General features: G+C 35.9%; 5 protein-coding genes across 12 annotated transcripts; 4 read left to right on the top strand and 1 right to left on the bottom strand.

Moving 5' to 3' along the window:
- The first annotated feature begins 918 nt into the window (after nucleotides 1-918).
- LOC118050268 (UDP-N-acetylglucosamine transporter UGNT1) lies at nucleotides 919-5,652 on the top strand. The gene is made up of 10 exons (XM_035060567.2): nucleotides 919-1,344; nucleotides 1,967-2,043; nucleotides 2,187-2,348; nucleotides 2,442-2,575; nucleotides 2,985-3,115; nucleotides 3,207-3,251; nucleotides 3,364-3,461; nucleotides 3,961-4,068; nucleotides 4,999-5,055; nucleotides 5,160-5,652. Exons 1-10 carry the CDS (start codon nucleotides 1,164-1,166, stop codon nucleotides 5,232-5,234), a joined length of 1,068 nt encoding a protein of 355 aa, XP_034916458.1. The 5' UTR covers nucleotides 919-1,163; the 3' UTR covers nucleotides 5,235-5,652.
- A 1,163-nt stretch (nucleotides 5,653-6,815) lies between these two features.
- LOC118050267 (uncharacterized) lies at nucleotides 6,816-9,770 on the top strand. The gene is made up of 5 exons (XM_035060566.2): nucleotides 6,816-7,390; nucleotides 7,515-7,614; nucleotides 7,843-7,942; nucleotides 8,427-8,515; nucleotides 9,262-9,770. The coding sequence occupies exons 1-5, from the start codon at nucleotides 7,111-7,113 to the stop codon at nucleotides 9,575-9,577; spliced, it is 885 nt and encodes a 294-aa protein (XP_034916457.1). The 5' UTR covers nucleotides 6,816-7,110; the 3' UTR covers nucleotides 9,578-9,770.
- Nucleotides 9,771-10,872: 1,102 nt separating this feature from the next.
- On the top strand, nucleotides 10,873-11,838 carry LOC118050266 (ATP synthase subunit b', chloroplastic). Its single transcript, XM_035060565.2, has one exon. It carries the CDS (start codon nucleotides 11,037-11,039, stop codon nucleotides 11,697-11,699), a length of 663 nt encoding a protein of 220 aa, XP_034916456.1. The 5' UTR covers nucleotides 10,873-11,036; the 3' UTR covers nucleotides 11,700-11,838.
- A 4,097-nt stretch (nucleotides 11,839-15,935) lies between these two features.
- On the top strand, nucleotides 15,936-19,969 carry LOC118050265 (protein KINASE OF THE OUTER CHLOROPLAST MEMBRANE 1). 7 transcript variants are annotated; one of them, XM_035060560.2, is made up of 6 exons: nucleotides 15,936-16,048; nucleotides 16,142-16,237; nucleotides 16,767-17,134; nucleotides 17,230-17,321; nucleotides 17,403-17,876; nucleotides 18,785-19,969. In XM_035060560.2, exons 3-6 carry the CDS (start codon nucleotides 16,772-16,774, stop codon nucleotides 19,734-19,736), a joined length of 1,881 nt encoding a protein of 626 aa, XP_034916451.1. In that variant the 5' UTR covers nucleotides 15,936-16,048; nucleotides 16,142-16,237; nucleotides 16,767-16,771; the 3' UTR covers nucleotides 19,737-19,969. The 7 variants fall into 7 exon arrangements, with proteins under 7 accessions (XP_034916451.1, XP_034916450.1, XP_034916454.1 ...); XM_035060559.2 differs by having other exon boundaries at nucleotides 16,771-17,134; XM_035060563.2 differs by having other exon boundaries at nucleotides 16,142-16,233.
- A 117-nt stretch (nucleotides 19,970-20,086) lies between these two features.
- Nucleotides 20,087-23,830, bottom strand: LOC118050264 (uncharacterized). Of its 2 annotated transcripts, none has more exons than XM_035060557.2 (3): nucleotides 23,645-23,830; nucleotides 23,462-23,557; nucleotides 20,087-22,631 (listed from the first exon to the last, which is right to left on the bottom strand). In XM_035060557.2, the coding sequence occupies exons 2-3, from the start codon at nucleotides 23,522-23,524 to the stop codon at nucleotides 20,382-20,384; spliced, it is 2,313 nt and encodes a 770-aa protein (XP_034916448.1). In that variant the 5' UTR covers nucleotides 23,525-23,557; nucleotides 23,645-23,830; the 3' UTR covers nucleotides 20,087-20,381. The 2 variants fall into 2 exon arrangements, with proteins under 2 accessions (XP_034916448.1, XP_034916447.1); XM_035060556.2 differs by having other exon boundaries at nucleotides 23,462-23,561.
- Between the last annotated feature and the right edge of the window lie 1,285 nt (nucleotides 23,831-25,115).

Here is a 25,115-nt window from a genome sequence, read left to right on the forward strand (position 1 = left end):
ATTTTAAGTAGTAAATATATCAATTACTAAATTAGATATATAAATTTTCAAAACTTATAGCTATGTAAAGCGTCTATTATTTTTTTTTTAAAAAAAGTTTTTTAATGGTAATAACTCAAACATCATGGGTCGTTTGAAAATTTAATTTGTGTTTTACTTTTTATTATTAAAGTGATAGATAAAATTTATAAGATAAATCAAAGTTAAAAATTTAATCTATGGAATCAATAAATTAAGTTGGGTTTAATTAAAATAATATTATTTATAAAAATGATAAATTAAATTTTGATTATTTAAATTAGGTGAATCAACTCTCAGTCATTTTAATTTAAATTTTAATCTCAAACTAAATCCTAGATCATGTTAGATTTAACAACACTAGAATAAATAAATTTTATCTTAAGATAATAATTTTGTATTTAATGTAAAATTAAAATTAAAATTGTTATTTTTATTGTTTGTGAATATTTCTTAAGAGGAGAAATGTTCATCAATAATTGAAATGTAATTTCAAGAAATTCGTAATTTATTTTATTTTTTGATTCAAAATTTAAGATCAATATTTAAGAATAATTTATTTTTCTTAATGTACAATTGTATAAGAATTGAATTAGTATTGATTAGTGCATAAACTGATCATGGACAATAAATAATTAAAATGTGAATTTTTATAATGAAAATTAAAAACCATCATAATAGATATACCTTAAGGTGTACATGGGCACTCGGCGGCTCTCGATAATAAAAATAGACTTGTGTCATATTATTTTATTTCTTGTCATCTCATTTTCCATAACAAATTGTGTGTCGTAAAAAAAAAAATATATATATATAGCTGATTTATCGTAGATCACTCATTTTTTCTCCTTTATCGCCAAAAAAAATATATTGTGGTACTTATTTTATTTATATTTCAAATTCGTAGTGAAACCCATTATCAAAATAAAAAAGAAATTATGTACAAATTTGAAAAAAAAATCGAAATTAAGGAAACACCAATGTTCTGAACATTCTGGCGAGGCGCAATCAAAAAATCGCCAGCCCCGAAACTGGCCTCGGCTCTCGCGTGTGCGTACGAGTTCGAGTCAACGACTCCCTCACCTCGTTGAGTTGACCGTAAATCCTCAGTGATCACCATTTCAGTCCAAACCAATCTCTAATTGATGTCTCCGATGGCTTCAAGTTCCTCTTCCAATTCAATCCTTCCAGTCTCCGTATCTCCACTCGACGAGGAGAGGCAAAGAGAGAAAGAGAGACTGATCAAGGGGGACGAGAAGGCCTTCAGAGGATCTTCAATGACTAAGAGAGGAGCTTATGCTGCTATTTCTTACATGTCGTGTGCAGGTATAAATCAATTCGTGAACAATTTACACTGATCATTTTTTTTTTAATTTTTATTTCTGTTGTTTGATTCGGTCTGATATCTTTGAATGTTGATATCTATTATTAAATTATCTGCGTGTGGTTTTTTTTATAGGGAAAGGAATTTTGTATAGCTGATTTTTTGTTACTTTTCCCCCCTCATAGAGAGGATTGTGTTATTAGATTTTGTGAATTGTGGATTTGGTGATTAGGAATGTGGTTACTGGTGTTAATTTGAGGTTTAGAGTGATTAGATTGGATATTTTACCGGATTGTTTGTTATTTGTTTATGTGATTCCTCAAGTTGGATGGCTAATTATGTTTGAGGTATTTTGGAGATTTTAAATGAAATAGTAACGTGAAACTTATTGAATATTATGGCTTCATTTTTTCTTGTATCCTTCCAGAAAAGCGCACCGATGAGGAGAATGAGGAATTTTTTTTATTTTTAATAATTTGTAGGGAAATGAATCAATTGGAAAGGGAAAAAAAAGAAAGGAAATCGATGAAATAGCAGGATGATAGTCTTATATAGACTGTCATTTCTGAGTTTTTTGTTGTAATTATTTTCAGCTGCTTACGGTTTCTGTTGTATGTTTTGCAGTGCTTTTGGTATTGTTCAATAAAGCAGCTCTTTCTTCTTATAATTTCCCTAGTGCAAATGTCATAACATTATTTCAGGTAGATCTTCCTGAGCTAACATGTTGCATTTTATTATTCGCCATTTTAATCAGAATGTTTTATGTATTTTATGCCTTTATTGTCAATGGCTGTCTTGGCAACATTATAGCCACATTTCACACTCTTGTTTTGGTTCCACACAGATGATATGCTCGTGCTCTTTTCTGTATGCATTGAGACGCTGGAGAATTATATCTTTCACTGATGGTGGATCTTTAACTACTTCTGATGTCAATGCTACTTTTGTACCACTGGAGACATTGATGCACACCCTACCTCTTGCATTGACTTATTTGCTTTACATGGTATGTTAGTGTGTAATGTTGAATAGGTTTCTTACCTCATTGAATTTTCACTTGTAATTAATGTCTACCTCTTCTGCTGTTTCCCCATGAAAGCTAGTTACAATGGAGTCTGTCCGTGGGGTAAATGTTCCCATGTATACCACCCTAAGGCGGACAACAGTGGTATTTACAATGATAATGGAGTATATTCTGGCAGGGCAAAGATATACACGTCCAATTTTTGGAAGGTAAATAGTCCTTTATTGTAGCTATTCTATCAAAATATTATTTGCGAGCAATTTAAATTGTACTATTCTGCGCCCACTATTATGACTTTGTCCAAAAATTTAAGTTGACGTCTCCATTAAGGTTGTGTTACACTTACAAAATCTCCCTGGATTTGCACGAGCTTGATTAATGTGTGTATTTTGTAGGAAAAAGAACAGAACAGAAAAGAAAAGAAAGAGCTTGAAGGAATAGAACTGACTTTTTTTTTCTTCATTTTAATTTCTCCTTTCATTTTGATAGTCCTGTTTCTGCATCGAAATATCTAATTGGATAGGAACTTCAATATAGATTTTGCTGCTGGAAATAGCTACTGTTCCATTGTAATTTTTTATTGCTTCATTTAACTGAAAAGGTTTAGGATGTTACCAGTGTTGGGTTGATAGTTCTCGGTGCATTTATTGCTGGAGCACGGGACTTGTCATTTGACTTCTATGGCTATGCTGTTGTCTTCGCAGCCAATTTTACAACGGCTATATATCTAGCAACCATAAGCCGTATTGGTAGTACTCACACTTGTTTTTCTTCTTGGAATTTCTCTTCATTAGCTTGACATCTCTCTTTGTATAGTGGCTAACATGTTCTTTTTCCCAGGGAAATCCAGTGGCCTAAATAGCTTTGGCCTTATATGGTGCAATGGTAAGTGAAGATGTTTAAATTAATTTGTAATCTGTTGAATTTATTTTCATGTGCTCCAGACTTTTCTGTCCTTTACCTGAAATTGTACATTGTGTTGCTTTTCCTATTACAGGAATTATATGTGGACCGGTTTTGTTATTTTGGACATTTATCCGTGGTGATTTGGGGATGACAATGAATTTCCCTTATCTGTTTTCCCCGGGTTTCTTGGTAATTCTTAAAGTCCCTTTTTCCCCTTGATTTAACCAAGCATGGTAGCTTAGTCCACTGCACTTCGTAAGTCTTAAATGTACTTTTAGTGTAGCTGCCCTTATGCTATAACACCTAATTCTCTGTACAAATCTGTACTGAATTAGTTAGGAATTAATTGGAAAAAATCTACATTCTTAGGCACCAATGGTCATGTGTGTCTTTGCCCATGCCTGGTTCCAATTCATTACTAGTATTGATGGGGATGTTCTGACAACCCACTGCAATTCAGTTCTTACATTTTATTTGTGTGTTAATGAAGTTTAAAATTCTCCCTCTTAACCGAGCTTATCAAAGTATGTACTGGTGTTGCAAGCACTATGGTATCTTGTCTTTCTACCAGCATGAATCACTTGAAGCATAAAGCTGTTTTAATTCTGTCATTTTCTTGTTTTAGTGCACTTACTTGTGTAGAGGGTTTTGACAAAAGTGGTGATAACTCTGCTTCTCTCTTGAGCAGGCTGTATTGCTTCTTTCATGTATCCTGGCTTTCTTCTTGAATTACAGTATCTTCCTGAACACAACTCTCAATTCAGCACTCACACAAACAATTTGTGGTAACCTTAAGGTTAGTTAACTAATCACTCTTTTATGTCTTGCTACTGTAATGCATGGAATTGGGCAACTTGTTGATAATAAGAGTTGTACCTTTCTTGGGAATGATATTCTAGTGCGTGTCCGAGTCATCTTTGTCAATCTCTGGTAATGGAGGCATGGCACTCTTAAATCTGAAACGAATTACATAAATTATTCAACTTTTCTGACCAACAGACGTCATTTACTATTGTCTGATTTTGAATACCAAGCTGCATTAACTATAAATTTTAGGATCATCATATCGAATAAGGACCTAGCCAATGGTGCTAGTCACCCAGCTTCCCAGATTTTACACTATACATTTATCTTAAACTTACAAGTGGATGCTTGTGTGTGTGTGTGAGAGAGAGAGTGTAGCCATGGCTGGACCTGTCTGTAGTGCAGTAAACAAAAAGCAAGGGGGGGGGTATGTAGGCCTCTGTCAGGATCATTGCAGATGCTGTGAAATCAGGTTGGAAGTGAATAAATTAAAGAACAAGTTTTTAATCTTGACGGGAGTTGAAAATCTGGCCATGTTCGGTACATTTTCGAGTTTTGAAAAACAGTCATCTATATTTGTGTATTATAAATGTGGAAAAATGAAGGGGTTTTCAGCTACTCTTAACATCATTGCAGATTTTGCATGAATTTTGAGGAGGTTGGAATTTTTCAAATATTATCCTTGGTTGCAAATTTTGCTATGAAGTTTTCATTTGCTATGAAATGGCGATAATTTGACATTTATGGGGTTAAAGAAGTGGCAATTCTATATTGAACATCAACTATTATCTTCATTAGTTATTGGTAAAATTCCCAAGTTAATTCAGCACATCTAGTGATCCATGGCTAAACTGAATATTCCATCCTTGCCACGGACATTATGGATACTTTTATCAGATCTTTTGGTATCATGTTGATGTAGGATCTATTTACCATTGCACTTGGCTGGACTATTTTTGGTGGGCTTCCTTTTGATTTTGTGAGTAAAAACCTTCTTATATCTGTTCTCTACACGCACTACTAATATCTCTTCTGCATTTGTGATTTCACTCTCTGATTGAATATTATTTTGCTTCCTTACAGTTCAATGTCATTGGGCAATGCCTTGGTTTTGCTGGCTCCGGTTTGTATGCCTACTATAAGCTCATAGGGAGGTAAATGGACAAACTATAGAGACCCTTGCTTCACAGGATGTTCCCACTCTTATAGGTTCTTGGAAGAGACTTAACTATGTCGAGGAGGTTTTTGTTCGATAGATCACTGATACACAGCATATTCTGGGAACCACCAGGCCCCGACTCCAAAACTGACTTCCATTTTTAGAGCTTTTTTTATCTTTTCTTGGCAACATTGCAAGTGTTTCGGTGTATCACCCGGACCTCTGATGATGTTGAAATATGCTTATGATACTATCCTAACTAGCCATTTTTCCTTGTAAAAGATTTGCATGTTCCAGTGACTTCAACCTGTCGAAGTCAGTGTATAAGGTTGCAATTTGTAATGGAGCTTGACTTCAGAGTTCATAGAACGCCTTATGCTTGAGAGAATTCTGTTATTTACGTTTGCAGTTTTGCTATTCACCGGAGCAGCATTGGAGCAAAAATTAGGAAGCACTTTCAAGGGACGAGGAATAAGACTAGTACTTGTAAACTTCTGCTCTATTTCTTTTTCTCATGAAAGAAAACCAGTAATGAGAGAAATCTTGGATTTAAATTTTTATTAGAACAAATTCATTTTTTTTTAATCCTTATATTGAGCTAGCTGCTAGATGGTCAGATCAATTAGGTTTTATTAACTCAATACCTTGTTTAGTTTAAGTATACCTTGTTAATCTGACTTTAACAACTTTGCCTTTAGTATCAAGTTTCCCTTTTATTGAAGGTTTGTTTCATTGTCATGTACATATTTTTATAATTATTTATTTTAAACTTCAGGGTGGGAGACTTCATCTTCTTCACAACACTGTTCCCCTGTAGCTCTTCTACAGCTACCACTTTTCAACTCCCTCAGCAGAGGTTCCTTGCCTGCTGTAAAGGGGCTTCTTTGTTTCATGTAAAGGGTCTTCTTCGTTCTCAAGGTTACACATCCTTTACACCTGAGATTACAGACCAACTCAAGCATGTCCAATAGGAGGTCAATGTGGGGTTAAAATTTATCGTTGTGAAACTCAAGTTTGTTTCCTATGTTCTTAAGAACCCTATTGCTCTTTCTTTCTTTTCTTTTCTTCCTTTTTTTTACCCGCCAAATGTTACTATTTTTTTGGTATCACATCTCAAAACACATGTTAAATGATTCTTAATTTCTATTACTAATATTTCTAATAAACAAATCCAATTATCCATTAATAATAAATAATGTTACTTATTCTCTCAAATCTTTAATTTTTAACAAATTTACATTAAGCACTTAAACACACTAAACATTATTTTTTACTCGAAGATAAAGATATTCTCATGCGATATAGATTAATTTATTTTCCTTAAGGGTTCACCTTGACTCTTTTAAATATCCTTCTTAGGTAATAATTAATCCTTATGAACATATATTATTTTCCTTTCTTTAAGGGCTCGCCTTTACTCTTTTAAAAATATTTTTTAGGTAATAATTAATTCTTATAAAATAGATTAATTTCATTTCCTTAAGGGCTCACATTTACTCTTTTAAAAATCTCTCTTGGGTAATAATTAATCCTTTGGAATGAAATATCAACCCAAGTTAATTAATAAAACCTCGTTGGCTTTTGCATGGAGATTTTCTATAATTTCGAAATTATCAAGCTAATAATAATAGTAATAATAATAGTAATCTCTATTTTGTTGCATGAGCTGAGCTGGTGCCCAAAGAAACCGTTATTCTTCAAAAAAAAAAACCCAACTGTCACCCTTGACCCTCTTTCCCTCCCCTCCCCCCTCCTAAAACAAGCAATTCCATATTCCAGAATCTCCCAAAAGCGAAACCCTAACTCTCTCTCTACATTTTCACTCCACAATGCGTGTCTCTTTCACCTAAGAATCTTCTCAAAATCAATACATAAATGGAGGAGGAAGAGGAGAAGGAGGAGGAGAGCTCTATGATTCAGCTGGCTGATTTCAGAATCGACGGTTCTTATTCACCTCCAACTTCTTCTTCTTCTTCTTCTTCTTCTTCTAGTGGACACCTTCACCGCCGGTCTACTTCATTACCGCCCTTTATGACTCTCGATGGCCGACGTTCAAGTTTCGGCAACGTCACCAAGACTCTTTTTTATTCTTATAATAAACTTCCTGAAGAGCCTCTCAGACTCTCTGTTCTCAAATTAGACGCCTCCTCCTTCGGTTCGTACCTTATGTTTCTTTACCTTTTTTATTGTTTTTTGTTCTGTTCTGTTTGGTTGCTGAGAAAATGCAGGGAAATGAAAAAATTTATTAAGAAATTGGGGTTAAATTTGTGAGTGTACAGAGATTGAAGTAATGAAGTCAGCTACAGTTGAAGAACTCAGGCAAGCGGTTGAGGCTGTGTTTAGTTACATGCCGCAGGAAGGGCCGGGAAAGATCTCATGGTAAAATTCAATTAAATTAACACGAAAATTACAAATGCAATTCGTGTTTGTTGATGCTTTGGATTTTGTGTTGTGTTTTGTTGAGATATATTATTAATGAGGGGAGAAGTGAATTGTGATTTGGAAAGCGTTTAGTTTGTGTTGGTTTGCTAGATGTGGAAGAGAATGTTAGGGTTTGGGGTTATTGATATATGATGCTTTGTTGTGTGAATTTATGGTTTTGTGCAGGCCGCATTTGTGGGGGCATTTTTGCTTGTGTTATGGTGATCAGAAGCTGCTTATGGAGACAGATTATATTAAGAACTATGGCATCAAGGATGGTGATCAGGTACGTGGCACGTTTTTCTTTTGTGGGTCTAGAAGATATTTTGGTTATTTCCTATGCTGCTGTAGGTTTTTTTTTTTTTTAATTTGTTTGTTGGATGGATGATCGCTGCATTGTAGATGAAAACAGCTGCATTCATGGGTTTAGTGCGTGCATGATGCATATATAAAGATAGGTGTAGATGTAATGAATTTTGTGATTCTGGTCTTTATAAACTGAGATGAGAATGGCTAAGTTCCTGCAGTATCTGGTCTTGCTACTGTCGGGAGTTAGCAATGCTTTGCTTGTTTACTAGAGCTCTAACTGATGTCTATCTGATGTCTATGAAATCTCGAAGAATAAAATTCAGTAAATGATAATGGGTGTCCCTGGAGTTGTTTGCTGATAAAGGCTATTAGTTTCCAGTTTTGTTACTAGTCTAAAGGAACTGCAAAGAGTTTTTGCTGGAATTACTTGATGCTCACAGTTTCTTGTTTGGTATTTGCAGCTTCAATTTATCCGGCATGTCTCAGGCAACTACAGTTTGAAAAAGAAGCGTTCATTGAAAAAGATTGCTGGGTCAGAATCACCAAAAATGTAAGGATCTGCGCCTGACCATATCTTTCTTTGATTTCTTTAGATATTATCATTGTGTCAAGTATTTTGTTTCAGTTTACTTACTAGCTTTCAGTCACAGATAAACATGCTTGCTTGCCAACATAGACAAGTTTGTCATTTCTTAAGCCATGTTGAACTAGTTGGTCTCTCCATTTTACCTTTGCAATTTTGCATAAACAAACACATGTTTTATGCTATAGTGCAACTATAAGAAAAAAATAGGCTCCGCGGAAATTGTTTGCTTAATATATGGCAATTAAATTATGAGATGCTTTGGGTAGGCATGATTTTCACCTATTTCTGAAATCGACACATGCTTGAGGCTACCTTGAAACTAAAAACAAATTAGATTGCAGAAACCGGAGTGTATTTAAGATATGGCAATTCAATTTCTGAAATGCTTTGGTAAGCATAATTAATAATTTCCTTTGACATGTACGACTTAGTGAGATTGAATGAACTCGTGGACAATCTATGAGAAAGAGATAAGAAGGGTTTCGGTCTTCGGAACCTCTTGAAGCACTTTAAAACATTATTATAGTTGCACCTTCGATGTTACCACTCGTCATTTGTAAATGTCTATTAAAAGGTTCCAGTCCACTTGCATCTGGCATGGGTTGCTTTAAAAAGTGTTAATTTTCTCTAGTGACTTCAGGAATCTGTCTTTGTTTATCAATTCATCTATCGGAACCATATATGACATTACTGGGAATGTGCATTTGCAGCTCACTGTCACCATCAAATCGCTCTGAAGAGAAAGAACAGAATTACGAAGACAAAGGTTATGATGACTTAGAGAATGGGAAGTGCCAGCATTTTCAAGATAAAAACGATGGCATTATTACACAAGACGAGGCCAGATGGAATTGTGTCTTCAGACGGTGGTTCATGTACTCCAGGCTGTCAACCATGGATAGGACAATTGGCTGGAAGACTTCTCCATCTAGATCTGCCTGTGGTTTCTTGGGCAGTTTTAGAAGGATACTGCAGTTGTACGGTAACAATAGTTATTCCCGAAAAGGTACACTTAGAGAGGATTAGTGATCGGCTGAAATGCATCACAAATGCGGCTTCTTTCTGTTATTGAATCTTTACCTCGAGCCTACAGAGACATGCCGTGATAGCCTTAAATGTAAGCTGCCCCTAGTCTCTTTAACATCCTGCGGAAACCATGTTTTTGTACAATTGTTGCTTACAAATCTGAATTGCTCAATGATTTCGGTTTACAACTCTAGCCATGATTATCCAATGCCCAATAGACAGTGGACAAATACATGCACTGATACAGGTAGTGTCGCACCACACCATTCTCCCTTTCTTTTCCCAAATCTACTGCAATGCAATGGATGAGTTTAAGAATTCCAAATTACATATAAAATTATGTCCTTTCCTCGATTTTCCTGTCACTGTATATTCTCTCTTACCACAGCGTAATTGCGTTTTAAGGCTCTAATTTGACCCCTCCGGGAGTCCGAGTCTGAATTTTAAGTTGACTATTTTGATGAGAGAAATAGAAAACGTAAAAGCACTGATAACTTTCTACTGTAAGTATTTCCGCAAACTAATTAAACATGGGCAAGGTTGGGATCACTGATTGCATGGATTAACCCGTTTCGTTTCAGTTTTTTTTCAAAAGAAGTTAAAAGACAAAGTTATTTTAAGAAAAACAAATTAAAAAGTTAAACTTGTTTTATCTAGGTTGTTTTAATTTGACAGGTTAATTTTCACAAGTTTTTCTTTGAAAAAAACATTCATCGTAGCACAAGTAATGGATTGTATTGCTGGCCAGGCTAAGTCAGACAAGTGTTTTTGGTAGTAAAAAAAAAACTGTTTTGTTAAAAATTTAAATTTAGTTTATTTAAAAATATTTTTTTGTGTTAACATAAAATATAATTTTTTAAAAAATATATAATTTAATATAATTCAAACAAAAATTATTTTAAAAAATAATTACCACTGCAAAATCAAATACCTTATTAATAACTCTATATTTCAGATGATACATAAATCTGGGTTAACAGGGATATTACACATCCTATCAACCAATCTGGCAACGGATATATAGGAAATCAGATCAAGCCATGCCAACATCCGATCATCATCAATAAAATATTACAAGGGATGTTTTGACACTCGGTCGATTAATCAAAGGCCCAAAGAATGACCGGTAGGGTGGTGAACGGTTTCTTTTTTCTAACCTAGAGTCCTAGCGGTCAGGTAGGCAGGGCTGCCTCTATGAATTCCGGGCGGGTCGGATCAATATGGACATGGGTCAAGAACACACAACTCACACGTGCATAGCAATTCCTCTCCGCTCCACTCCTTCCCCTCGCCCATTACAAACCTCAGCAATTTGTGTGGCAAAGAAAGAGATAACCCCCTTCCAAAAATCCCCTCCCCATTTCCACACAAAATCTACCATTCCCACCACCATCAGTCATCACCTCTCACACCCCGAAGGACACCTCAACTCTAAATTTTGCATCTTTAGTCATCAGCCATGGCCAACATGATCATGGCCTCTTCCAAACCTCTCATCACCCTTTCCTCCTCTTCCCTCCCCACCAACACCAAACCCAAACTCCAAATCCCACAACTTTCCTTCCCTAAAATCCTCAAGATCACCAAACCCCAACTCCTATCTCTCTCCACCTCCACCCTCAAATCCCTCTCTCTCATTGCTGCCACTTCCTTAACCTTCGCACCACCTTCTTTGGCTGAAGAAATAGAAAAGGCTGCACTCTTTGACTTCAACTTAACACTTCCTATAATCATGGTTGAGTTCTTGGTCCTCATGGTTGCTTTGGACAAAATCTGGTTCACCCCACTTGGTAATTTCATGGATGGGAGAGATGCGGCTATAAAAGAGAAGTTGAGCAGCGTTAAAGATACATCTGAAGAAGTTAAGCAACTTGAAGAACAGGCTGCTGCTGTTATGAGAGCAGCTAGGGCTGAGATATCGGCTGCATTGAATAAAATGAAGAAGGAAACACAGGGTGAAGTGGAGCAGAAGTTGGCTGAAGGAAGGAAGAAAATTGAGGCTGACTTGCAAGAAGCATTGGCTAAATTGGAGACTCAGAAAGAGGAGACTATGAAAGCACTTGATTCACAAATTGCTGCTCTCAGTGATGGGATTGTCAAGAAGGTGCTTCCTGTTCAATGAAGTTAATACTTTGTGGTTTAGCATGTGCTTATATTTTGTGAGATTGGAAATGAATTCCGTTTATTAATGTATATGTTCTTTGAATTACACTGATGGTATGCAATGAAAGGAGTGAATTGTAAAACTTCTTCTTTCTTTCTTTCTTGTTGCTTAGTTTCCGTTGCTCTTCCCCCCTCCTTGTTTTATGGAAATACTGAGTTAAGTTGCTTTGTGAGCTAGAATTGTTTGTGAAATAGCAGTATAAACTTGTGTTCAGATATTAGGATGGAGTTTAGGGAGATCCTTAACACTAAAAGCATAGGTGCGCTATCATTCAAAAAAGGACGCAAGTGTGTTTTGGAGATTAGGATGGAGTTTAGAGAGCTCTTTCTCACCTTTGTGACCATCCTGTTTTGGTCAGTTTGCCTCTAAAATGATTGTGGTTTTCTTTTGTGTGTGCCTTATTTCAATATGTGAACTGGCATTGCTAAACTTGAGAAGGTAATTACAACTTTAGTTTGTAGGAATTGGAGGGGAGAGGTAAATAAAGATGACATGGATTGAAGTCATCACGCAAATTTGAGTTTGATTAGCAACATTATTAATGAAGAACGTAGGCAATGAAAATTAGGTTAACATGCTGGATCCTCTAATACTTTGTTTCTTAGGTTTTGTTGTTTACCATGTTTAAATGAAAATTTGGCAACTGGGTTAAATTGCTCTATAAACTAGAAATTTGTAGCAAGCTGGCAGTATAAAGTTGCCTTATAAGAGTATCTGACAGCCTCTTCTGATCATCTGAATCTGTTCTGGCACCTTCACTGCCTTGGCCTCTAAAGATGATGTGGTGGTGCTTGTGATCTTGTTTTGTGGTTTTATGGATGTTAATTTTATTTGGCTATATGCTGATTGCCAATGGTGAGACTTGAGCAAAGCATAAAAGGTAATTTGGAAACGTTGATCTTTGGTTAGGTGTCCCCAGACATCTAAGAGGGTTGTGAATTTGTGAATAATATCTGCACTCATTTCTTTCTGCTGAAATCTCTAGTGAGAGTTCCACACCACAGTCCTTTTCTAGTAACCAGTAGAAAAATAATGGGATTTGAAATCAACTCAGTTTCTTTGATCTGAAACTGGAGTATTTGTAAGGCAACAACTCGACAGATGAACATCGAGCTTTCTACCTAATGAAGAAACCATTGTGCAATTGAATAACAAATAGAAGCAGAAATCTTATACTAGGGTGCGCAATTTCATTTGTAAGTGATTAGTAGTAGCTTCCAAATTGTAGATTTAAAGGAAATTTATTGGTGAAGGTAGAATTCAGTATTCACTTTTTTAAAAAGATATTTCACAATATGAATATTTTTATAAATTTTATCAAATTAATTTTTAAAAATAAAAAATGAAAGAAAAGAAAAAAGAATTATTTTCTTTTAAAATAAAAAACTTACATCTTCTCATGACTATGTCCTTATATATAAGTAGAGAAAATTGATTGTTTTTTTCTAGTAACTCTTCTAACATTTAAACTAGACTTATCCCCCATGAATGACCAGACTTAATTCAATAATCAATACAAATAAAATACAAAGATCTTTAAGTGCGTGTTTTGTAATGCGTTCCAAAAATGCTTTTGAAAAAATTTAAATTTTTTATTTTTTATTTTGAATTAGTATATTTTTGATGTTTTCAAATCATTTTGGTGTGCTGATCTCAAAAATAATTTTAAAAAAATAAAAAAAACATTATTAACATGCTTTTCTGAATGAAAAGCATTTTAAAAAACAACAACAACCATACTCTCAAACACGTTACCTTTGAGAAAAAAGATCCTGCTATAGGATTATACTAGACTTTTTTGTTTTTGGCAATGGCCAGCATGTTTTTCTAGGTGGAGAGGGAAAAAAAAAAAGAGAGAAAGAAAGGGAAAAACTCATCGCCGGCACATCACCAGCAAACATGCACCTACCCATCATGATGAGAATGGTGAGGCACGTCGAATGCCACTGTCCGGCATTCGGTATTGTGTGGGAGCTGCACGCGTTATCCGAAACGCACGAACGACGCATGCACCAATAGCTTTTTTAATTTAAAATTAATTTTATATATGTTAAAATATCATATCACTTATAACTCTACATGAGAATTGTAAAAAAAAAAAAAAAAATCTAAAATAACCTTGTATCCATAGTAGAGATAGTTTATTTTTTTAGAACATTTAAGTAATTGACATGTACAAAAAAATAAAAAGCCTGAAAAGGGGAATTTTTTTAAAGATTTATTTGGTAATTACATTGTAGAAAAAACATAAAATTACTGATTAGCACTTTTTTTAAAATGTAATTACCAATAAACCTCGTGAAAAAAACTGATATAACCCTAAAGCTAACCTCTCCCACGAATGGCAAAATCAGCCTTCGCCATCCTTTCCTTTCCATGATGCAAATATCACTCATGCAAATGACAGGATATGAGCACCCATTTATACTCAACTCCGTTTTCTTCGAAAAGTAAAGAGGGAGAAGATATGTCAAGGTTCGCCGGTACTGGTCATCCTCCAGCTTTCAACCGGCTGACAACTCCTTAATTTACGGTATTGCATTAATTAATTAATTAAACCATAACTAAAGCATCAACTTTTCACAAGCTGATGCCTTTTAAATTTTAATATATAGTTAGTTAATTAATAATAGTTCCTGGTACAACTGTTACAATTTTTAGTGAGATGTGCATGAAATACATGCAAGATCATCGTTAGAATCATCATACTTGGTAACCATTGATGAACTCATCGGATTAACCACCAAAATTTAGTGTTAACCACTGCATATCAAATAGAAGCTGCCGAGCTAGCTTCGGTCATCATATATTATACATAAACAAAGGTTTAGTAACGATAGGAAAAAAGACATTTTCTTAAACAACTTGAGTGCAAAGCATGATTTGAAGAGAAAAGTCACCATCGTCTAGACCAGATGATCAAAGTAATCGGCCGGCCGGCTGCACCCAGGTCCTGGGAGCATTCATGAACACGTGGCAGGAACTTGGAACTCACTCTACAGTGACTAAAAACCATGTGGAAAGATCCATGGTGACCATAGCTGATCAAGGTTGCTTGTGTTTGACAATTAAGATTTGTGTGTTTATACGACTTTTGAATTATAATTTTTAATTTTAATTCACAATTCAAACAAAAGTTAAGAATCCCAACTTCTAATTAAAACAAGATTTAAATTAAAAATCATTTGTAATAAAAAACACTTGCGACTTTTTCAAGTCAAAAAATAAAAAGCTTAAATCGATTAATAAAAGCCATAACCTGACTCTGTAATCACCAAAAACAGAATTCCTACTTGGCATTTCATTTCATTTTTTGAACGAGGGCTGGGATCTGGACAAGGATTGCTTGCTGGATTACATGATGGCTTTCGCCAAGGTTAGACGCATCTTGCACATGTCCATGGCCATTACGCTAGGTTTCTTAGACTTGTTGGGTTTGATTTGCTTGTGTTTTCTCATGTCTTTCGATTGAGAAAACAGAGCCAATCTTGCGGTGCAAGTTTTTGATCTCTTCTCCACAAGGAAATTGACTGCTATTTTACAAATATCATGTTCTCTACTGCAGTTATCTTAGCTTCGTAACGTCCGATGAACGCATGTCGCGTCATAAATAAAGGGCAACTTTGGCCTTTGCTTTGTCTAATCAAGGTTTGTTTAATAATGTTTTAAAAAGTCTTTTAATTAATGTGATTAGTCTATCTAAAATTTAGTATCTGATCAGTAAATATTAAGTATTAGGGTGAAGGATATGTTTGTCTCAATCAGAAGATTTAGTATATGAGTGTGATATGAGCTTAGTTTTAAATTGAATTAAAAAAATAGTTAATTTTTCAAACTATATTTCAAAATATTAAAAGAAAAGGGTGGGGAAAAAATTAGGCAAGGACCCCAATTTTGGAACTGAATTGTCATTTTAGATGTAAAATCTCAAATTATAATCAAGAATGCAGGCCTCACTTAAATCACCGTTTAAGACTATGGTTCGTTTTTTTATTTTATTTTTTAAGGGGAGTTAGTGATTTTTTTTAAAAGTATTTTTTATTTTAAAATATATTAAAATAATATTTTTTATTTTTAAAAAATTATTTTTAACATACCAAAACAATATAAAATATTAAAAAAAATATATTAATTTAAAATAAAAAAAATTAAATACTTTTAAAATACAAAAATAAAAATCCCTAACCTTCTAACCACCATCGTAAATAAATAAACGCAGAGAGAGACAGAGACAGTCTCTCCTATGTTGTCGTTGTTAGTGGTGTCAAAATTTGCTTCCATTTGCTAACCACTGTTTTGTTTCTTTGGTTGTTCCCTCTTTCTCACTCTCAATCTTTCTGTCCTTTACTCTTCTAGATTATTATTATTAACAAGTTTACCTTCTTTTTTTCCTAGTTCAGCTCAATCAATTCGTCGAAATTTCTGAGGCTTTTTAAAGCCTCTCTCTCTATATATTTTCTCTTCAATCCTCTCTTTAATCAGTTCTTCCAGAGTAGGTATTTCTCTTCTTTAATTTAAGATTATGTTTGTTAAAGAGAGAAACTTTGGTTGGTTGCTTAGAAATTGTTAAGAATTAATTAGAGAATGAAAATATGAATTCTGGGTTTCGATGTTTTTTATGTTCTTTTGCTGTTCAAGTGAAGCAAAAAGTAAAGGGTTGAGAGCATAATATTCAAAGACTGCAGCTTTTTTTCCTTTTCTTTAATGGAAGCCAACAGGGTCCTTAAGGAACTGTTTGGATTCCGAGAAAAAGAGTTTTTTTTTTTTTTTTTAGTGATCATTTCATTACCAAACATAAAGAGCATAAAGTTTGTGAATTTATTGTGAAGTTTGCTTGTTTTGCATGGTTACGATATATTTTGTGATCTTTTATCTTCGCATGTTTATTGTTAATTGTATCGATTTGTTGCAGATACTTGTTTTCCAGTATATATTATTGCAATTCAATTATTTTGTTTGATGGGTTTTTGTCAATTTGTCTTCCTTTTGAAATTAACTCCACATATTTTTTCTTTTTTGTATAAGATAGAATGGCCAGCAAAGTTGTTCCTGCTCAACCCGTGACTCCTTTCGAGTTTGAGCTTTATGAAGATCCTGATCACCTTAGAACTGTGGTGGCCTCGTCAAGCCAGCCATCTCCTAGGATTGATCCTGCGAAATTGAAACTTAGACACAGAATTGGGAGGGGACCTTTTGGTGATGTTTGGTTGGCTACTCATCATCAATCAACTGAAGATTATGATGAGTGTCATGAAGTGGCTGTCAAGATGTTGCATCCCATTAAGGAGGAACATATGAGGGTTGTGCTGGATAAGTTTGATAATTTGTTTTCAAAGTGTCAAAGCATAGAAAATGTGTGTTTTCTACATGGGATTTCAGTTATAAATGGAAAGGTGAGCTGGTGCCTTTATGTGTGATATACAATGATTAGATTACATTTCTGGCTAGTTATTAGATCATTAGTACTGATGCCTGTATTTCATTATAGATATGCATCGTGATGAAGTTTTATGAGGGATCCGTTGGGGACAAAATGGCTCGCCTTAAAGGAGGGAAGCTCTCATTACCTGATGTTTTGAGGTGAATTGGTTTTTCCCCTTAAATCTGAATGATTAAATTAGCAAAGAGCAGTCTAGCCTCAGTGTTTACTTATGTTTGCAGGTATGGGATAGTGTTGGCTCAGGGAATTGCACAGTTGCATGCTAAAGAAATCCTAGTTTTTAACCTTAAACCTTGTAGCTTCCTTCTTAATGAGAATGATCAAGCAGTTCTGGGAGATGTTGGCATTCCTTTCCTGCTATTTGGAATTCCATTGCCAAGTGCAGATATGTCTCGGAGGCTTGGAACCCCAAACTACATGGCTCCAGAACAATGGCAGCCAGAAATAAGAGGTCCGGTATCCTTTGAGACAGATTCATGGGGATTTGGGTGCAGCGTTGTGGAGATGTTGACTGGTGTTCAGCCTTGGCGTGGGAAGTCAGTTGAAGAAATTTACGACTCAGTGGTTAGGAAACAAGAGAAACCACGTATCCCTGAGGGCCTCCCTCCTCCAGTTGAAAATGTTCTTCTTGGCTGCTTTGAATATGACTTGAGGAGTCGGCCCTTGATGACAGACATAGTACGTGTATTTAAAAGGTAGGTCTTGCATTGTAAGTAGATCTTTGGTATGCTAATCCTGTTATATGTTGACAAACATATGTTGCTATCTTTTGTAAAATGAAAATTAGGTCTTTCATTACTTTCTTCTAGACATCACTTGCCTTGGAAATGCTGATGAATGCAATAAAATGGCTGCTTAGGCTGCTTAGTAAATGTTTTATTAGATTTAGCTTTGCAAATGGCCTGTTTGGATAAGCATACCTGTCGGACATCAAACTATGCTTGTATATGTATCCTAGTTCCTTTTATTTGATTACCTTTTATTCCCAAAAAATTTCAATTTTATGTTTGTACAGAAAATTTTGCCTCCTTGCCACAGATTTAGATGGCACAGCATTTAGGATAAAAAATTTTGTGTTCACTGTATCTGTTGTTTCCATATTGTCCATTTCTATGACATGAAGAGGAGACAGATTCTGTGGGATACCTTGATTTGTCGTTCTTGCTCCTATGGATTAGACAATTCTGATGCTACTCTCTTACTAGCTCCCTCCCTCCCTCCACCGTGCTATCTATTTTGTATATATACAAACGAATCACAGTAAGTTTAAGAGACTAATTTATGCTCAAGGGAACAGATTTTTTCCAGAGTTAGTTGACATTCGCTCGTGGTTTGGTTAGACACCCCGCTGGTCATATATACACTTTATACACTGATTTCCACTTGTTGTTTTTCTTTGCTCAACCTACATAGATATTGACATGTGCTGGTGGATTGCATTACCATGTCTGATCTTACAATCCCCCTCTGTATTTTCGTTTGACTTGTAATTTTCCCCTTCATTGATCAGCATGAGTATTTGCTTCTTATTTGGTTACTGGAATGGAAGTTTTCTTGTTCACTCCTTGTACTTGCGTGTTTTTCCTTGCAACAAAATTTGCAGCTCGCAGAACGCAGTTTTTGTAGATGGAGGCTGGACAGGGTTTGGCAGCAGAACTGCACTGGAGAAATTTAGTGGCACTGGTTACACAGAGTGGTTTCTGTCAAAGGATCATCTGCAAGTGGGAGACATGGTGCGTTCCAGGAGGCCACCTAACTCTTGCAAACCTGAAAATATGGATGTCCCGGAAGGAACCGTAGTGGGTTTAGAACGTGACCCAGATCGGGATGGTTTTGTTTTGGTGAGAGTTCACGGCATCCATGACCCATTAAGACTTCCTGTCTCAACCTTGGAACGAGTCACTTTTGGTCTTGCTGCTGGGGATTGGGTACATCTGAAGGAGGAAGACAGAAGGCACTCACCAGTGGGCATTCTTCATTCCATAAAACGTGATGGAAGTGTGGCTGTTGGATTTATAGGTGTGGAAACTCTCTGGAAAGGAAATTCTTCAGAGCTGCAAATGGCTGAACCTTACTTTGTCGGTCAGTTTGTGAGGCCGAGAGCTAATGTTCTTAGCCCCCGATTTGAATGGCCTCGTAAAACAGGAGGGGCCTGGGCTACTGGGAGGATTTGGTGGATCCTGCCCAATGGATGCCTCATTGTAAAGTTTCCTGGAAGATTGACAATCGGACAAGAAAATAGCAGTTTCTTGGCTGATCCAGCTGAAGTGGAAGTGGTTTCTTTTAATTCCTGTCCTGGGGTCGTCAAAAAATATCAACACTTTGAGGATTTTCATTGGGCTGTGAGACCTCTTGTGATAGCATTGGGTATATTTACAGCCATGAAGGTTGGATTTTTTGTCGGGAAGAAAATAGGGAGATCAAACAAGCGACAGGGTACTGCAGTGCAAAGTAATGGCCAACATGTGGATGACCAGACTAGCGGCAGTGGTAGCAACCAGTGGTTTCCGCCATCCGTGAAAAATATCCTTGGTGTTAGCCCTGCTGCGCGGTAGCTGAGCTTTTTCAAGTTCACAAAAACCTGTACATATTCATTTTATCTATCTGCATCATGTTTAGAACCTTTTTAGCGTCTTTCTTCCAAGTCGTGGAAGGAACTGGCACTACTGCTGGTGCTTATTTACTTTCGATGAAGTCAAGCCTGCTCTTGATACATGTAATGCGAAGATGCACGTATGCTTGTGCAGTTTCTGAAAGCCAGCACTATTTCGACAGTGTTTCCTGTTTTGTTTCATGTTTTCTCTATTTGACTTGCATGATAATGGAAGCAAAATTAGGACACCCATTCATGGAAGAAATTGGTGGCCATGCTCTCTATACAATCCATGTAAAACCCAGATACAACTTAACAAAAATCGAAACATAGGAATCCCAAACTAGGAGAAAATTAATGGCATGAGCCAACAACCATGCATACTGCCAGCAACTATGCTGTCCAGTAGATGCTTGATACCAAGCCAGGACATGTTGCCCAGATTCAATACGTACCAAATTACAGTGGCAATCTCTTACTGATCGGGTTAAAAACTGTGCAACAGAGACATGCTCTCAGTGTACAGCTCATCATACAACAGATTTTGGCAACACAACAATGGAAGTTAGATACCTATACACAATCTATTTTTAAGCTTCAGAATCTATCAGTCTGCACCAACAGTAATACCAGCATCTTGCAAGAGCTGTTCAGTCAAAGATGACAGCCGAGCAACTTCTGTTTTAACCTCCTTGAAACATTCGTTGTTCTCTAACAGAACAAGGCCAGGACCAGAGCCGTTTGCCATGAAAATATCAGCGTCAGCCTCAATGCTCAAGCTTGCTTTATTTAAAAGTTCCCGACTCATTTCTGCAAGTTTTTGCAGAGCGCTGGTGGCAGCTTCAACTTCAAGTTGAGCAGCCTCCAGTTTGAGTTTCTCAATAGCCAAGTCTCCAACACTACTCTCACCGATTCTCTCTTGCGCTAAAGAATAAAGCTTCCTCAGATCATTATCTTCAACTGCCTCTTCCTTCAATTTTTTCAGTTCTTTCTCTTTTGTATCCAATCTCTCGAGAACTGTTTTAAGCTCTTCATCTTTGATTGCGAGAGCTCTCTTTGCTGCTAGAACTTCCATTTCTTTCACTCTTAACCTTTCTCTGCTAAACTTGAGTTCTGTTTCATACTGCTTCTTCTGCAACCTAAAATCATCACTTAGTTCATCCAACGGCTGTTGAAAGAATTCCAAGGTCATATTGTCGGATTGCCTTAGTTCATTCTGATCTTTAATGGAGATAACCAATTCGTTTGTAAGCTCTACGATCCTTTCCACTACAGATTCCGCTTCAGAGACTTTCACCCTTGTATTGTTCAATTCCTCTTGCATAACCTGAACATGCTCCTCTTTCTCCTTTATCATGGTGGTGGCTTGGACAAGTTGTTCTTCTTTACTGCTCATTAGCATCCTTAGCTCTGCGACCTCCTGATTTACTTCATCCAAATTCTTCCTTGCGTCAAAGAGTTGCAAATCTTTATCCTCCAGGACAAGCTGAAGAGAAGCCTGCTCAGATTTTAAATCCTGTATATCTAGTTTAGCTTCCACCAAATCTGATTCTTTAGCTTGAAGAAGATGCTGCATTTCTCCAAATTCAAAATTTTTCTGATGCAGTTCCTGTTGTAGAAAAGATGTCTTCTCAATTTCCTGCTGCAGAGAAGATTTCTCCTTCTCTAACTCCTTCTGTAATTCTTCCACCAGCTCCTTCTCCATGGACAAGTCTCGTTCAAGCTCCTTATTTCGAGCCTCTGCAGTCCTAAGCTTTACTCTCTCACTCTCCACTTCTATTTTGGCATTTTTCAAACTATTCAGGTAAGACATAACACTTTTCCTCTGTTCTTCAAGTTCTGCTAGTTGCCTTTTTAATAGCTGCTCTTGTTCTTCCATTTGCTTTCTAGAGAATGCTAGAGATTTTTGTGAAGAAATCAGTTCAGATCTCACGTCTTCAAGAAGCTTGTACACCTTTCCAAAATCCTCTAAAGCCTCATTACTGTCTCTGACTTGTTTAGATGCTTCCTTTGCCAATTCGTTCAGTCCTTCCTGGATTAGCAACCATTCCCTTGTCCGATCCTCCAAACTGGACTCCACAACTTTTAACTTTTCTTCCTCAAATTTCCTCAGATTCGTAGAAACTTCCAGTTCTTCTTCTCTCTCTCGAATAAGCATTTGCAGTCCTTGAAGTTCGATTTCTTGTCGCTTCACAACCTCACTGGCTTGGTTCAGCAGTTGAGTCTTGTATTTCAGTTCAGAGTCAATCCTACCAACTTCCTCACTTTTCTTCAGCAAATCAGTTTTCATCTTATCCATTTCATCTTCTTTGAGAGAAAGTGCAGAACATGCAGAAGCAATATCCTGTTCTTTCTCCTTGAGTTGAAGCTTTAATTCTTCAATCTCCCTGGCTTGAGAAACTAGATTAAGATTTGCTTGCTTTAGCTCCCCTTCGAGTTTTTCATGCTTAGAAAAGGCAGCTGTAATTACATTTTCCCGTTTTTCCAACTCCTCCTTCGCCTGATTTAATCTGCTGTGTTCCAAGAAAACATTTCTTTCAGCATCTTGAAGTTCTTCTTCCTTCTTCTTCAAGGCTTTCAAAAGAGCAAGAAGATCAGATTCCAGAATTTCAAGATTAACCACTGGTTGAACATCCTCGGGAAGGCGAGAGCCCCTGCTCATCTGTTCTTCGAGTTTCAGAGTCTGTGCAAACAATCTCTCAAGAAGAACCCTTGCAGGTTCAGTAGCCCCATTTTCATTGATGCTCGAATTCATGTTGTTTGAGATTGATTTGACAATCTGCAGCGAAGGGCTTTCTATTTTTGATGTTGTTATGAAAGCCAGTCTGTTCTGCTTCAAGTTGAACCTCGGTGAAAACTGCAGCAGAATAATTCACCATATCACATACTGTGTAGGAATTGGATATTAATGGTAATCAACAATTAATCAAGATAAATGAGCAGTCTTTTTATGACTTCTCTTTCCATTTTTGCCAGTATTTGGCTAGAACTCAGCTAGAGATTTTTAGAAATACTTACAAATCACCTAAATTCGAAATTTTATTGCAGGCCACACACGAAAGCACTTTAAAAATAAGACAATAGAATGGACGGAGGGCTGTTATACTTGGAATTCATACAACGATATATATATATATATAGAATTTACAATTACTAAGCTTCAATATCAATTTCCCCAATGTAAACAAATTGAAGCATGCACTGAGATTCCACATTCTTTAATCGCCATCTTTTCCTTGAATTCTTTTCCCAACTTACACACACACACACACACACAGACAAAAAAAAAGAAAAAAAGAATACTTCAATCTCCAGACCCGAATTATAAGTTTACCATCTTTAAGTCCCAAATTAAAATTCTTGATTCATTTACAGAAAGCACCAAGATTTCTCGGTAAATTTTTTTGTTAATATCACATTGGCATGAGCCTAATGCATGTGAAGAACAAAATTCTTCTGAAATTCATATACCGCTCTATACCAAGATTTAGCACGCACTAACCCATCTCTCCAATTTGTCAATAGATGCGTAAAGAAAACAAGAACCAATACACAACCCCTCAGTTTCCCCAATAATTTAGGAGTCAACATGCACAAAAAGAGTAAACCAACAAACAACACTTGCAAAAACAAAAAGAAAACAAAAGCAAGCTCATTCTTGAGATAAAAATAGAGAAAGGGAGAAACCTTGGAGGAATGGAGAGAAGATTCGACTGGTAGATAACAGCGAAGGGCAACTGAAAACCCCATTTGACAAGGCCACGATGCTCTCTGTCTATCTACCTAGCTGCCATTAAATCACTAATCAATAAACCATCAAGAATCTATCCAGTACTCTCACAAGCAAACAAAACAGCTAGTAAATCTTACTAATCACGACTCAAGATTTGGCAGGCTTGTGAGTCAAGAAGTGAAGGAGAAGAATCATCTGGGACCATGGATTCTTTCTTCGGAGGGAAATGAAACGACTGAGAGAACACGAAAGGGAGGAAATAAAGAGGTAGGGTCACATTAACATGAAGCACAAGCTTCACCGTTATTTGGCCTTTTTTGGTTGAAGGGCTTTATCAAGGTGGAGTGAGGGCATTGGATAAGGAAAACATTATCTTACGTGGAGCGCTAGGGTTGCGCTTATTTGTTCGAGTTTAAAGATATTCTCGGATCAACTTTCAACACCCTTTGATATCTTTGATATTTTAATAATTTTGTTTTTTCCCAACTAAATATATATATATATATATATAAAAAAAAAAATTGGTTAGTTATATAGTTTTTGTTCTTTTGACTAGTCTGATAATTGCATTTTAAATTTTGATTTTATGAAAGTTATAATGATATATTTTTTATTTATACAAATTTATTTTTATATATATATATACATATATATATATGTATGTATGTATAAATTTATTTCACAATAGTTCTAATCAAACATATATTTTTTAAATCCAAACTAAAAATATTTTTTTTCGTAAAAACTAACACAATGCTAATCACATACTAAATAGTTGTTTATTTGTATTTCAAACAAAAAAAAAAACATTATATTTTTGTGTTTTGCTTCAACCGCTATGGAGAAACTAACCCTAAACTCTTTATAATGGAGTTTCAAATACATTACTCACATTCTATTTATTGTATTAAGAAAAAAAAATTGTGATATATCTAGAATTCAAATCTTGAATGATAATGTGAAAACAAGCTCAATTATCAAATGAATTAAACTCTTAGAAATTTAAAATGGTTACCGATGATTTCATCCTTAGATCCATTATTTTGTTTATTGCAACGTGAAGATGCACCATCACTATAATCTTGATTGATCAAGAATGAATTTACATCTCAAGTTATCATGTTTTATCAAATTCAATTTGAAGCTACAACTTTATAGCCTATTAAGGGAGTTTTCATGAAAACTTTGTCTGGAAGCTATTGGAAGGTAGGCTGTAGAACGAGTGTTAGCCACTTGAAGCTGTAAAATTATACGGTGTCGCCGCCATTAAAAGGCTTGCTTGATGAGGAGTATACTTGCAGAGTGGGAAGATACGCTCTTGTGACGTTGCCTCGCTCTCCATTATAAAAAGAAGAAGATGAAGAGAAGAACAAAAAAGTACCGCAGGCAAAAACTTCACCATTGTTGGGCCCATTCGAGCTGGTCCACGAGTGACTGGTTAAGGGCTTTGTCTGTTTGGGAAGTGGTAAATGAAGGCTTCGGATAAGGAAAGCAACAGCCTTCCAGAGGCCGAATCCTTTGATTTTACACCACCCTTTTGTTTGCATGTTGCATGATAACTGTCCACAGTTTTTGTCATTTTATAAATAAATAAAAATTGTTAAATTA

This window comes from Populus alba, chromosome 6 (genome assembly GCF_005239225.2).
Source record: "Populus alba chromosome 6, ASM523922v2, whole genome shotgun sequence".
NCBI lineage: Eukaryota > Viridiplantae > Streptophyta > Magnoliopsida > Malpighiales > Salicaceae > Populus > Populus alba.